Consider the following 13682-nt stretch of genomic DNA (forward strand, 5'->3'; position numbering starts at 1 on the left):
GGCTCCCCTGACCCGGCTTAGCCAGCCAGTCAACACCATTTCCAGGGTGCAGCCACTGTTGCATGCTGAAAGCTTCTAGGAGCCACACGTGAGAGCTGAGTGCAGGGTAGGGACCAAAGGTGGACCAACTACTCCAGAAGGAGCACCATGTGTCCTCCACCAGAGATACTACCTAATACCCTATACACTCCCTTCCTCTGAATATTGGAGCTGAAAACAATGGTCATCCCATATCTTTATCTTTCATAGCTGAATGAAGGCTGTGGTTCTGAACGGCTCGGTGGTAAATCATGCCCAGGGCTATGAGTTTCTATTTTCTCCTAGTGGAGGAGAGTGGGGCATCCTCGTTGAGGAATGACTGAGCATGTAGGGTTGAGCAATAAAATAATAATTAATCATTATTTATTTATCATTAATAAAAGGAGGGCTGGGTCTGCTCTCTTGATGGAATGTGCGGAAGAAATGATTCAAAGTCGTTTTCCCCTCCAACAGATCCAATGGCTCATCATAATGCCACTGTGGTAACAGAGTTTGTCCTCCTGGGCTTCACCTCCCACCGTGACTTTCAGCTCCTTCTCTTCAGCTTCTTCCTGCTCATCTATCTCCTTGGCTTGGCCGGGAACCTGTTTTTGGCCATTCTCATCAGGGCTGAGCAATCCTTGCACTCTCCCATGTACTATTTCCTGAGCCACCTGGCCCTGATGGACCTGTGCTCCTGCTGCACCGTGGCCCCCAAGTTGCTCCTGGGCCTTCTGAAAGGACATGACACCATCCCCCTCCCCGCCTGTGCCCTCCAGATGTTCTTCTTCGCAGCTGCTTCTGATGCTGAGTGTTGCCTCTTGGCTGCTATGGCTTATGATCGTTATGCAGCCATCTGCCGCCCTCTGCACTATGGAGCAGCCATGCCGCAGCGCCTTTGTCGCCTCCTAGTGGCAGTGTCCTGCACAGCTGGTGTGACCTCTGGAGCCATCCACTCCAGCATGGCATTCTGCCTGCCCTTCTGCAATGCTAATACTTTGGACCACTTCTTTTGTGACATCCCTCCAGTGCTGGCTTTGGCCTGCGCAAATACAGACCTTAACCAGCTTCTGCTTTATGTGGTCTGTGGAACCATCCAGAGCAGCACTCTTGCAGCCATCATCACTTCCTATGGCATGATCCTCTGCAGTGTGTGGCGAGCAGGGTCAAGGAGAGCCATATCCACCTGTGGGTCCCATCTTACAGCTGTGGGGGTGCTGTATGGAACTCTTATTTTCATGTACCTACGGCCTGGTGGCACGTATGCCCCACAGGCTGACAAGATGGCTTCTGTCTTTTACACAGTGGTAATCCCTACCCTCAATCCTGGCATCTACAGTCTCCGTAATACTGAGGTCAAGCAGGCTGTCAGGAAGAGGCTAGGCAAATGGGGGCACTGGACTTGGTGTTCTTGAGCTGAGGAAGGAAGGTCCAGGAAAAAGTCTTGCATGCATGTCCAATAATGTGAGCTGTAGTTCAAAAAAAATTCAGACTACCTCCGATTGATATCCTTGGATTTCTTCTGCTATGTTTTCTCTTACTTTTAAATCTCATCTTATTTTCAATGTTCATCACTGTCACCATCATATTCTAGTATCTACATGTAAGACACTTGGGATAATTGGTCAAGTCAGTGGTTCGAGAGAATTGTCAGAAGCAGCAACATTTTTGTTTTTTAATCAAGAGAGGGGCAGAGATAGATAAGGACAAAAACGCATGACATCTTACTAGAATCATCCTAAACTGAGAATTATTTTAAACACCAATGTAATCAGTGTAAGGAAAGTCATGAAGGGAAAACACTAACACAAACAGTAGAAAGTTTTTAAAATAACAACAACCACTTAATGGGCATGATTCACCTCATGAACACCATCAGCAGAAGCCCTTCCACTTGTGCAATGGAGCTCTTCTCCTCCCGCAACCCCCAAATTGGCTTGGGGGTCAGGAGAACCCACAAAGCAGCATACATAAGGAGGGGAGGCAGATTGTTTTACCTGCCAAGCTGATGGACTTGTGCAGACAGAACAATCAACATAGTGCAAGGTCGAATTCCACTCATTTATTTGTAACATTACTTGGCAGGACAGTCTCAAACAAAGATGTGCTCTCCCCAGTCTACATTCCCAGCATGTTTGTACTCCTTTCCCAGTGGGCATGACCAAGTCTACGCTGGCTTGGTCATGCCCACAGAATGGAAGTTGGTAGGATCTCAAAGGATGTGCTCTGCGAGGAGCTGTGTTCAGATACCAGGCCTGTTGACAGACCAACTCTGTGCAACAAAGATGTCTGCAATCGTGACATGAAGGCTGGCAACATTAACCCCGTTGCATGGGAATCCCTTGCAGGTGACCGCAGTGCTTGGAGACAGGTTGTGTATCCTCAGTAGTGACCAGAAGAAGACCAGTAGTGACCGCTGGGAGGAGCACAGAGAGAAGAAACGCCATTGTAACAGTGAAACTGGATGCCTTTGTCTGCCTCACCTGCAACAAAACATGTCTCTCCTGTATCAGTCTCTATGGCCACAGCAAGCAATGTAACTCTCCAACAGCTTGACCTCACCCCCAAAGGTGCGCTTCTCCTTTGTCTCTCAAGACAGACAGATGGGAACCATTTATAACATTGAACATTAACACAAGGTGTATATTGGCATGTGTAGTGCCAATGCCTTAAGGCAGGGAACCAGTTGCCCTCTAGAAGGTCTTGAACTTCAGTTCCCATCATCCCCTGGCAGCAGGGCCAATGGCCTGGGGTGATGAGAGAGGCAGTCCAACGACATTTGTCAGACTTTAAGGCAGGGGTCAGCAATCTTTTTCACCTGTGGGCCGTCCACCGTCCCTCAGACCTTGTGGGAGGCCAGACTATTTGGGGGGGGGTGAACGAATTCCTATGCCCCACAAATAACCCAGAGATGCATTTTAAATAAAAGGACACATTCTACTCATGTAAAAACATGCTGATTCCCAGACCGTCCGCGGGCCGGATTGAGGCGATTGGTTTCCTACCCCTGCCTTAAGGTGTCAATATCAAATTTATATCAAGTTTTTGAAATATCAGATCATGGAATTAGAAAAGAAGCAAAGGTCATATTTGACTTACAAAATGATAACTTACATTTTTTAAAAACTCACTAGTCATCACTAATTATATTCAACATTGGGAAGTAAACACTATGCCAGATCTGAAATACTGGGGTTTTTTTGTTTTGTTTTTTAAGAAAAAGAATAGGATATTTGTTTGTTTGCACATAAAGGCAAAATTTCAAACTACACACTTTCCGAAACAACACACAAGCCAAAAGATAGCTGCCGTTTGAAATTCACACTTTTCTAAGTTGCATGGCTCGTGTAGCATTGCAAAACATAGCAGGCCTGCAACTTCCATGTTTTCTGCCTAAGAAAAGGGCCCAGAGTGAGGAGCCTCTGATTTCAGTGCTTCAATTCTAAGATCCCATAAAGTCCCTGTCAAGGGGGTTGGATGGCTCTCAAAGGATGGCTCTCACAAAACTGTAGGCTCAGGGAGTTGACATCCAAATGAAATAGGAATTGGGGGGGGGCTTGAAGACCCAGAGAAGGAAGGGTTCTGACCCAGGAGGAGTCCAAGAACCTCAGCAAGAGGTACAAATTAGGAGCTCTTACTGACAGTGAAATGACAGAGACCACACCAGGACTTCCTAAAAAGCAAGGCGATTTATTCTAAGACAAAATAAAAAGCTGTTGGAACAGCGGTTCCTCTCTCACGCAGCAAGACGGAGCGAGATGAACCCCGAACAAAGGGAGCTTCCAACTTTATATAATATTCCTTCCCAATGTTACTCAGTTACAAGAAAAAGGCGGGAGACAGTTGGGTGGAGGGCAATCAGGTAAATACAAAGGTTTGATAGGTTTTTCCGATGTGAGGACCTTAGCAGGACAATTGGGGTGATAGTCCTGATAATGATTTTGCATACATTTTATTTGTTCACAGGATGACACCTGTGTTGAATGAACTTGTTTTTCTTCACTGAGTTGTGTATTGGTGTCATTATCATAAGACAGGCTAGATGGCAGTGTGGTAGAGGGTCACAAGAGAACTTGTCAGGATGGGAGGAAGTATAGAGCTGTTCAAGGAAATTTACACTATGCGAAGAGACTGACAGAATGTGATACAAGTAATACATAGAACAATTAATACATAGGAACAATTAATACATAGGAACAATATTAGAGGGAGAGTACGCATACACTCAAAGTCCCGCAGAGTATTACAGAAATAAAGTAACTAGTAGTGAAAGGAGGGATATATTTCAGCAACAGCAACGTTTTGACACTTTACAAAAATCTCGAAGTTTAGCGAAACCACACGTAGAAGAGTACATAGAAGGAAACCCTTGTTTTAAAAGTAGAATCAAACAGATAGGTTTATACAACAACATAGTTTTATTCAGGTAGAATTAAAGAAGGTTTTAGAATCAGTAAGTCTCCTTCCTGGGGGGGGGGGGTTGGTGCGAAAATGCGCAATTGCTGTCGGCTCGGGGCTTCCTGAGCTAAGGCATTGTTATGTATGATTCTGGGGAAGTTGTGAAAGGGTTTAGGCAATGGCTATGCAAAAGAGGTGAGGTGTATCCAGGTGAAGGTCTGGGGTCAAGTGGGGATTACCCTTCCTTGACCTCTGTATCTGGCAAGCAAAAAATGGCTCCTGTTAGGTCAAGGCATCGGTTCCCCTCTCTGTATATTACTGGATCCATGGGACTTGTGCATGGTGTTCACCCTCCTACAACACTACCGTGTTTCCCTTATTTTAAGACGTAGCCATAATATAAGCCATAGCAGGATTTCTAGGCAATTGCGTGATATAAGTCATACCCCGAAAATAAGACATAGTGAAAGACCCTTCATCCACTACCGGTAGCAATAACCGCCCTCCCGCCAGCCAACTCCCCCCCTTAAAAATCTCCCCCCATTTTGCTGTCGCTCCACAGAAAAGCTTGTAAAAATGCACCGAAGAGCCATAGCTGCTGGCTGCCGAAGCCTCGTGATTTCCCCTCCCCGTTTCTGAGAGCATTTTTTTTTAAAATAAAAGGATTCAAAAATATTTTTTTTAGCCAAACTATGTGAGCTCTACTTGGTGAAGAGGACAACAAAAGTGGCATTTGCGGTGGGGAGGAGAGGAAGGCACGAGGAAGAAAAGAGGGGTGATTGAAGACACTGCCTCATGAATGCAAAGGCTGTTTTCCCTTTTAGGGAGAGACCTCCGTGTGCGCCTCTCTCTCTCTCTCTCTCTCTCTCTCTCTCTCTCTCTCTCTCACACACACACACACACACACACACACAGCCCACCTCTCGCTTCCCCCCACCTTTCCCCCCTTCCATTCTATGTGCCCAGCCATGAGTTGCCTGTTGATTTCCTCTTGATGGCTAAGACAGAGAGTGAGGCAGGCAAACTGAAATTAAAACTGCAGCAAGGAAAGTGCAGAGCTCTCGCAGACACGCGGGCAGGTTTTTAAAAAAACTGACATCCCCTCCCGTCTCGTTTTGCTGAGAGACCCAAACCACTTGCATTCCTAGGCTTCAAAGGTTATGCATATGAAAGAGGAGATTAAGGAGATAGATAAAGACAACTTCCTATTATCACCTTGCCTTTGTCCTGAAAGGTAGAAACTGGGCATCAAAGGAAAGTACTTAACAGCTATTTGGTAAAGCCAATTGTGATCTCAGGCAGCATCTGGCTAATGCAGCATCAGTCACAGCCAATTGTACAGCATCTGTAAAATTCATATCAAAAATCATTTCCCTGTTATGATCCAGCCAAGATACCCCTCTTGAGTAAAATAAATATAAGACGGTGTCTTAAAATGTGGGAAACACGGTACATTCTTTATTATGTTGGTGAAATGGCTTCTGTTGCAAGCTCTCTTCCCAGAGCGTCAACATTCCCTCTTCAGCTACAAGGAGGAGGTCCTCTACTGGAGGGACAAGGTCTTAAAGAGACAGGATCCATTGACTCCCAGGCTACGGTAGCCGTTTCTTCAGTCTCCTTCCCTTACTCTTTTTTCATAACTTTGAAAACTACCATTGCCCCCAGAATATAGAGCTGTAATAACCATGTAACCAAGTCCAGCAACTGCCTTGCTCCGCTTTTAATAATTGTAGCCATTCCTATCTTTTGGTAAGCAATCTTTATTTTCATAATGCCCATTTTTATCTTAAAAATAATAAAGAAAAGTTATAAATTAAAAAAGGTATCCAGTTGACCTCTTACAGCTTGTATATAGTACCTACAGTATTTATAGTATAGTAAGCCTGCAATTTACATGGGGGTTACACTCCAGGGATTGTGCCCAAAGCCAGAATCGCATATAGTCAAAACTTATTGGATGCAATGGTGGGTGGCAGGAGTGCCAACTTGAATGCCGTGTTTCTCCGAAAATAAGACACTGTCTTATATTTATTTTTCCTTTAAAAAAAACCACAGTGGTTTATTTTCAGGGGATGTCTTATTTTTAATTACATGTCCAGCCTAGCCTCTTCCTTGGCGCCCTCCAGAACTGCGCCTATCGCTATGTCTTATTTTGGGGTATGGCTTATATTGTGCAAATGCTTAGATATCGTGCTACGGCTTATTTTATGGGTATGTCTTATTTTTGGAGAAACAGGTAAAATATGGGGGGCAGGTAAGCCCTGCCCCACATAATCAATCAAATGTTACCATGCATGCACACAATTTGAATGACAATGCCCATCAACTTGGGGTGGGGCTCAGCCTCCTCAAATATCTTAGGAGGGTTGTGAAGGGTCCTTGGCCCCTAGGAGTCAGCTTCTATGGCAGGAAGAACTGCCACACACTCAAAAAACCCAGACCCCCTTTCCATTTTTTTAATGCCAAGAGTGTAAAGGTGAATGTGCACAAGTTGTGGGTTTACTTTAGAGTCAACTTGCAACTTATGCACATTTAACTTATGTGAATTTAACTTGTGTGAATTCAGCTTTATGCACTTGGCCAAACATTTAAAAAATAATAATAATAAAAGGGGGCTGGCATTGTGAGGGGAAACATTGGCAGTCCCACCTGACATTATACTTACCGTATATACTCGAGTATAAGCTGACCCAAATATAAGCCAAGGCACCTAATTTTATGTCAAAAAAACTGGGAAAACTTATTGCAGGCAGCAGGGACAGGCTGTAGCAGGGGGCCGATACACACACACCCTGCTTGCTGCAAGAAGCGGGTCCTGCCCGCAAAGTCTCCCCTCCCGGGAGAGGAGAGATCTTTGGAACAATGTTTCAAGGTGCAGGGTGAGTGTGTTTTGATGATACATGATTTTGGTTTTATGCGCTATCACTGGAACAGCTGTGTTAGTTCAGTGTAAACTGTATTTGAAGTACTGAGTACTTGGTAACATTGGTAACATTGCCTCAAAGTAAAACATTTGCCTAAAACAAATGACATCAAAGTGGAAACGTACTTTAAAGCTAGTTGAAGGATGATCATTTTTGTGGTTAGCACCCAAACAACTTGTAGAACCTTGAGGAAAAAGCTCATGGACAGTGACACACCTGCCTTTTGACACCCTAACTCACTGTAGGCAGTACATTAAGAAGCGCAGCCACTGAGCTGAGCTTGGAATCCCTCAGTTCAGCATCCTGGGTGCCCACTCAGCTCACCCACCGCCAAAGGGTCTCTTTAACACAGCAGAGAGGGGAAACAATGGCAGTGAAAAGAAATGAAAGAAGGTCAACTGGGGAAAGATCTAATTAAAAGTTATCATCCTTGGCCTTCCATTAATTAGGCAAGATCTGAAACTACTCCACTACACTTTCTGCACCAGGAGAATGCAGTCCCAGAGCTACAAGAAGCTGACGCAACAATAATAAATAATCCACAGAGACAGTCACTTGTAACAATGCCCTGAGCTGCAATGCATGCTAATCAGCACAATGGGACCTAGGACAGAAAAAACAAAGCACATTCAAGGAGAAATGAGCTGCTATGATGATGATGGTGATGATTTTATATACCAGTCCTTATCCAAAGATCACAGGGCAGTTTACAACATAATTGCCCCTGGGCTTTCCTCAACTTGTGACCAGGCACCTAGGCAGAGGTGTAGGAAGGTCAGGTGGTACCCGGTGCAAAAAAATTCTTGTCACACATACCCACACCCCACACACACACACACACTGATATTTTTATTTTTATTTTTGCCTGCAAAATGGTTTTACGTTACTGGTATTTCATATTTTCTTACAAAGGAATGTGGATTCTGGGCCTCTGATAACAAGCAGGTGACAATGGACAGATACTTAAATCTACAGGATGGATTGTGTTTTGGCTTGTGTTGTTTTATTTATATTTATTGTTTGTTTGTTTGTTTGTTTGTTTAATAATATTTCTTTTAAAAAACCTGCAAAGTGGTTTACCAAAACAAAAAACAAAACAAAACAAAACACCACAGCAGTAAAATCAAGAAAAATTAACAATCCTACTTTAAAACATAGGGACGCAGGTGGCGCTGTGGGTTAAACCACAGAGCCTAGGGCTTGCCAGTCAGAAGATCGGCAGTTCGAATCTCTGCAATGGGGTGAGCTCCCGTTGCTCGGTCCCTGTTCCTGCCAACCTAGCAGTTCGAGGTACCACTCCGGCGGCAAGGTAAACGGCGTTTCCGTGTGCTGCTCTGGTTTGCCAGAAGCGGCTTTGTCATGCTGCCCACATGACCTGGAAACTGTACGCCGGCTCCCTCGGCCAATAATGCGAGATGAGCGCCACAACCCCAGAGTCGGTCACGACTGGACCTAATGGTCAAGGGTCCCTTTACCTTTACCTTACTTTAAAACATACAAAAGCTAAAATATTAAGATTAAAATTACTTCAACTTGCCTAAAGAAGAATGCTTTTAGCAGGTGTCCGAAAAGAGTCTAGCAACCGCACACACTTTGTTGCAATAGGCGGGGAGTTCCAAAGTGCAGGTGCTGTCACAGTAAACAATGCAGTACAGATATTATGTGGAACCTGTAGTAGTGCTTGAAACTACTGAAGGGGAGGTTTTATTAATTGTTATTTCACCATGCCCTGTACTATCTGAAAAGGAAAACATTTATTTAAAAAACAGGACTGCACAGCAGCAGTAGTCTCATCACATTGCCCAGTGCCTTGGAATCAAGAAAGGTGCGAAGTCAACTCAGTCATCTAGTCCAACCCCCTGCAATGCAGGAATCTCAACTAAAGCATCCCTGACAGATGGCCATCCAACCCCTGCTTAAAACCCACCAAGGAAGGAGAGTCCACCACCTCCCAAGGAAGTCTATCCCACTGTCAAACAGCCCTTACAGCCAGAAAGTTCTTCCTGGTGTTTAGTCAGATTCTCCTTTCTTGTAATTTGAAGCTTAATTTTGGTTGGTTTTGTTTAGTTTTTGTATATCTGGTAAATGTACAATATATAGGCCTATATCTGGTGATTCTGCTTCTTTTCGTTTGTTTTTTTAGTTTTTTATGCTTTGTGATATTTTTGGTGGTATTCCAAGTTTTTGTCTTTCTAGTGAATTTGCTTCTCTGGGAGATTTCTGGTCATTTGTTTGGTGCGTTTCAGCTGGTTTTGATTCTTTTCAATTCGTTTCTTGCATCTTCGGTGTTTCTTTGTTCTTGGTGGTTTTGCTTAATATACGTGTTTCTAGTGAATTTACATACTTTGGGCGGGTTGTTGTGGTTCTGCTACTTTCTGCTAGGTTTTGGTTCTTTTTTGCGTTCAGCTAGTTTTTTTTATTCTTTTCAATTGTTTTTTTCATTTCTGGTTGTTTTGTTTGTTTTCGGTTGTTCTGCTTAGTTTTTTTTATTTTTATTTCTGTTTAATTTGCTGCTTTGGGGCTGATTCCAGTGAATCAGAACCAAAACCTAACTGTAGCCCTAATCCTAATCAAAGCGTAACCCTCCACCTCACCCTGAATCTAAACCTAGCCCTAACACTTATTCTTAACCCTAACTCTTATTCTAACCCAACTCTAACCTTTACCCTAAATGGTATTATTTTGATATAAATTTAAATCAAGAAATAAAATTAAGTGTTTTATGGGATGCGAGTAAAGCAGTAATGAGAGGTTTTTTATTCAACAAAATGCTTATCAGAAGACAAGAGATCAAAAGAAACTAGAAATAATAGAACTGATTAAAAATGAGATAATTGGTTAAAGTGCCAAATAAAGAATAAGGAAAATGAAATATTAAATTGATGCAAACACATAATTATTAAATTATTAAATATTAAGTTTATGCAAACACACTATTCCATGTTGATAAATCAGGAAACAGAATGGAAGGACAAAATCTGGTAGGACAGATCCTGAAGCTGAGTCTCCAATACTTTGGCCACCTCATGAGAAGAGAAGACTCCCTGGAAAAGACCCTGATGCTGAGAAAGATGGAGGGCACAAGGAGAAGGGGACGACAGAGGACGAGATGGTTGGACAGTGTTCTTGAAGCCACCAACATGAGTCTGACCAAACTGCGGGAGGCAGTGGAAGACAGGAGTGCCTGGCGTGCTCCGGTCCATGGGGTCACAAAGAGTCGGACACGACTAAACGACTAAACAACAACAAAAGGTTGTGGTCCAATTACTCTGTGAGTGGTAGAGCCTTTCACAGAGAGTGGGAGCCTAAGAACCATTTTCCTTCATGCTTTGCAAACGGTACATATCGTATTGACCTGAATATAAGTCACACCCACTGGCGTCAGAAGCCGCTCGGGCACCCGGAGCGGCAAACATGACAGACATCCAGAGGCGGGGCATCGCTACCCTACGTAGCGACACTGCACATGCATGCTATGTAGCGGGGTGCCAGCGGCACTGCTCACGCTGCCCCCAAAAGACGGAGCTGGGAGCGGTGCCGCCGGCGGGTGGCGGGAGGGGATGCTTCTCCCCGCCAGCCTCCAGCCTCCTGGTAAAAAGCCTCACTCAGTGCAGCGGCGGCTGACTTGCTCACTCACCTGCTTGGCCGGTGCACGCTTTGCTTCTTCCTTCCTGCTGGGCGGAGCCACGGGAGGCGAGGGGCGGGCCAGGGAGGCCTGGGAGTCGCAGGGGGGCGCTGAGTGTCACCCCCTCAAGGGTGGCACCCAGGACAGACCGCCCCTTGCTACGCCCCTGGTGGTACCCGAATATAAGCCACACCTTTAAAATTCCGCAGGCACTCACACCTGTTCTGTTTTACCATATGTCTGTTTCAGCAGCGATATCATAAAAGCCCATTTTTGTAAGGCCACAATTTTAAGCCGCATTTTAACTTTTCACGGTTGGAATTGGGGGCGGGGGTGAGTGTGGGTTATATTCAGGCCAATATGGTGTATACTGGGGTTTTTTTTGGGGGGGGGGCTCTTTTGACTAGAGCCAAGTCCCACACATTTTCAATTCAGACAGTCGGCCATTTTTCTTTTGCAGTTTCCCACACATGTGGGACTCCAGGAATAATTGGTATTCCGTAGTTATTTCCTAACAGAAACAGCAATGTCCTGCAGCATACATGACTGTCACATAAAACGTGGAGCCATTCTCATTAGGTTTCATCTAAGTGGAAACAGCTGAGGAATCTATCATTGGTTGATTTACAACTCCACCAGAAGCCTATTTTTTGCTCCTTTTTGGCACTTAAAATGTTCTTGGGATGGCAGTTTTGAAAAGTTAACCACAGGGTCTCCTGGAATGCTCCCAGTGCTGGTAATATGCCTTTGATTTTCCAGACTTTAAAATTACTGTATTATTGGCAGGGTATTATGAATAACACTGTCACACACATCTGCTAACTGGCTGTTTCAGCCTTATTAAAGCATCCTCAGGTACAATTGTGAATTGATAACTGTAACAGACATAGGACTAGTAATATGCAAAACATCTTTATACAATATTAGAGAAGGGCCCTCTGGATGTTGCTGGATTCCCAGTTCCCACCAGGCCCAGCCAACACAGCCAATGGTCAGGGATGATGGGAGTTCTAGTCCCAACAACATCTGGAGGGCCACAGGTTGCCTTTCTCTGCTTTGTACTCTTAGATGGTTCATTTCAATAGCCAAGGCTCTGCTCCTGTTTCTGTAACTGCATCCAGTTACAGAAAAATTTAGCATGTTAATTTTCTCCTACCAGTTTTTCAATTGTTACAGGTAGGTAGCCGTGTTGGTCTGACGTAGTCGAAACAAACAAACCAAAAATTCCTTCCAGCAGCACCTTAGAGACCAACTAAGTTTGTCATAGGTGTGAGCTTTCGTGTGCATGCACACTTCTTCAGATACACTGAAACAGAAGTCACCAGTCCCTGATGTATAGTCAGACGGTGGGGAGGGGTATTACTCAGAAGGGTGCTGGGAATGGATGATTGGCTGATAGGAGTGGTAAACCTGTTGATGACTGTTAACGACTGTTAACGACTGCAATTGGTCTTGCAGGAAAAAGCAAGGGGTGAGATGGCCAAAGAAAGTTTTATCATGTATAATGAGTTAAGAATCCAATGTCTTTATTTAGACCAGGTCTCTCCATAGTTTTAAGCTTGGTAATGAGTTGCAATTCAGCAATTTCTCTTTCCAGTCTTTTTCTGAATTTTTCTGTAATAAGACATGTTATGTACTGAGCTGAATCCTAGAACAATAGGATTCAGAATCAGCGGGAGCTACCCAATCCAACTCCAGGTGGAAGTGAATCCGCAACCAGATTGGCCTGCTGGAGCAGCCAATCAGGCGGCTGGCAGAAGTGAATGTGCTACCTGATTGGCCTGTAGGAGCAGCCAATCAGGCTGCAGGCAGAAGTCAATCCACAATATAATTGGCCCACAGGTGTAGCCCTGAAGTAGCCAATCACGCAAGGCCCATTGTGTAAATAATGTATATAAGCAGATGGTTTTGGGAAAAGAGCATTCGTCTTCTCTTCTCCTCCTTGATGACTATGAGCTGAATAAAGAGCATGAAATTCACTCTCGACTCCGAGTATATTTCAAGACAGCTACTTTAAGATCTTGTATAGAATGTCCTGGGAGATTGAAATGTTCTCCTACTGGACATAAATCTGACATCAGGAATCACAAGACAGAGAAACCAGTAGGAGAACACTTCAATCCCACGGGGGGGGGGGACAGGCAACCCTACAGAAACCTTGCAATATGTGTCTCCTCCTATTTCTTGTTCTATAGATGGGGCATAAACAGTGGAGTACGGCAGGCTTGGGGTACCCTTTGGCCCTGTGTTTCTGGACTACAATTTCCCTCATCCCTGACTGTGCCAATTTCGGATGACAGGAGTTGATCATCATCTGGAGGGCCACAGGTTATAGAGACAGCTTTATAGGGGCAAGAAAAATCAAGGACATTTTGTGGGGGGGAGAATGGGGCGGGAGGACAGTGCCGAGGCTCCTAATTCATTCCCTCCCAGCTGAATTTTTAAAAATAATTGAAGTGTAGTGAGATCTGATCATACACTATCTGTTCTGCCTCCTAGTGAGTTGGGGGTTGTTGGATCAGGGGTTTCCTGATGCACATCACACATTTCTTAACTATGTGCACCAGGACTTTTTTTTTAAACAGCTTCCTATACTTAAGCTAAAACACTTGTTTAGGAGAACTGCTTTGCAGACAAGTTGTGGGTAAATTTGATAGAGCCAGGCCACGATGCTCCAAGTGCCAATAAAACTCTTGTCCATAAGTTGTGCCACACCT

At 44.4% G+C, this 13682-nt stretch overlaps 1 protein-coding gene across 1 annotated transcript; it reads left to right on the forward strand.

The window, feature by feature from the left end:
- The first annotated feature begins 497 nt into the window (after positions 1-497).
- Positions 498-1433, forward strand: LOC118078867 (olfactory receptor 5C1-like). Its single transcript, XM_035102878.1, has one exon. The coding sequence runs from the start codon at positions 498-500 to the stop codon at positions 1431-1433; it is 936 nt and encodes a 311-aa protein (XP_034958769.1).
- The last annotated feature ends 12249 nt before the right edge of the window (positions 1434-13682 follow it).

Source organism: Zootoca vivipara, chromosome 15, assembly GCF_965207765.1.
Source record: "Zootoca vivipara chromosome 15, rZooViv2.hap1.1, whole genome shotgun sequence".
In the NCBI taxonomy this organism is placed as follows: Eukaryota; Metazoa; Chordata; class Lepidosauria; order Squamata; family Lacertidae; genus Zootoca; species Zootoca vivipara.

Coding starts and splice junctions, on each gene's coding strand:
- LOC118078867 (XM_035102878.1), top strand. CDS start 498: ATGGCTCATCATAATGCCACTGTGGTAACAGAGTTTGTCCTCCTGGGC.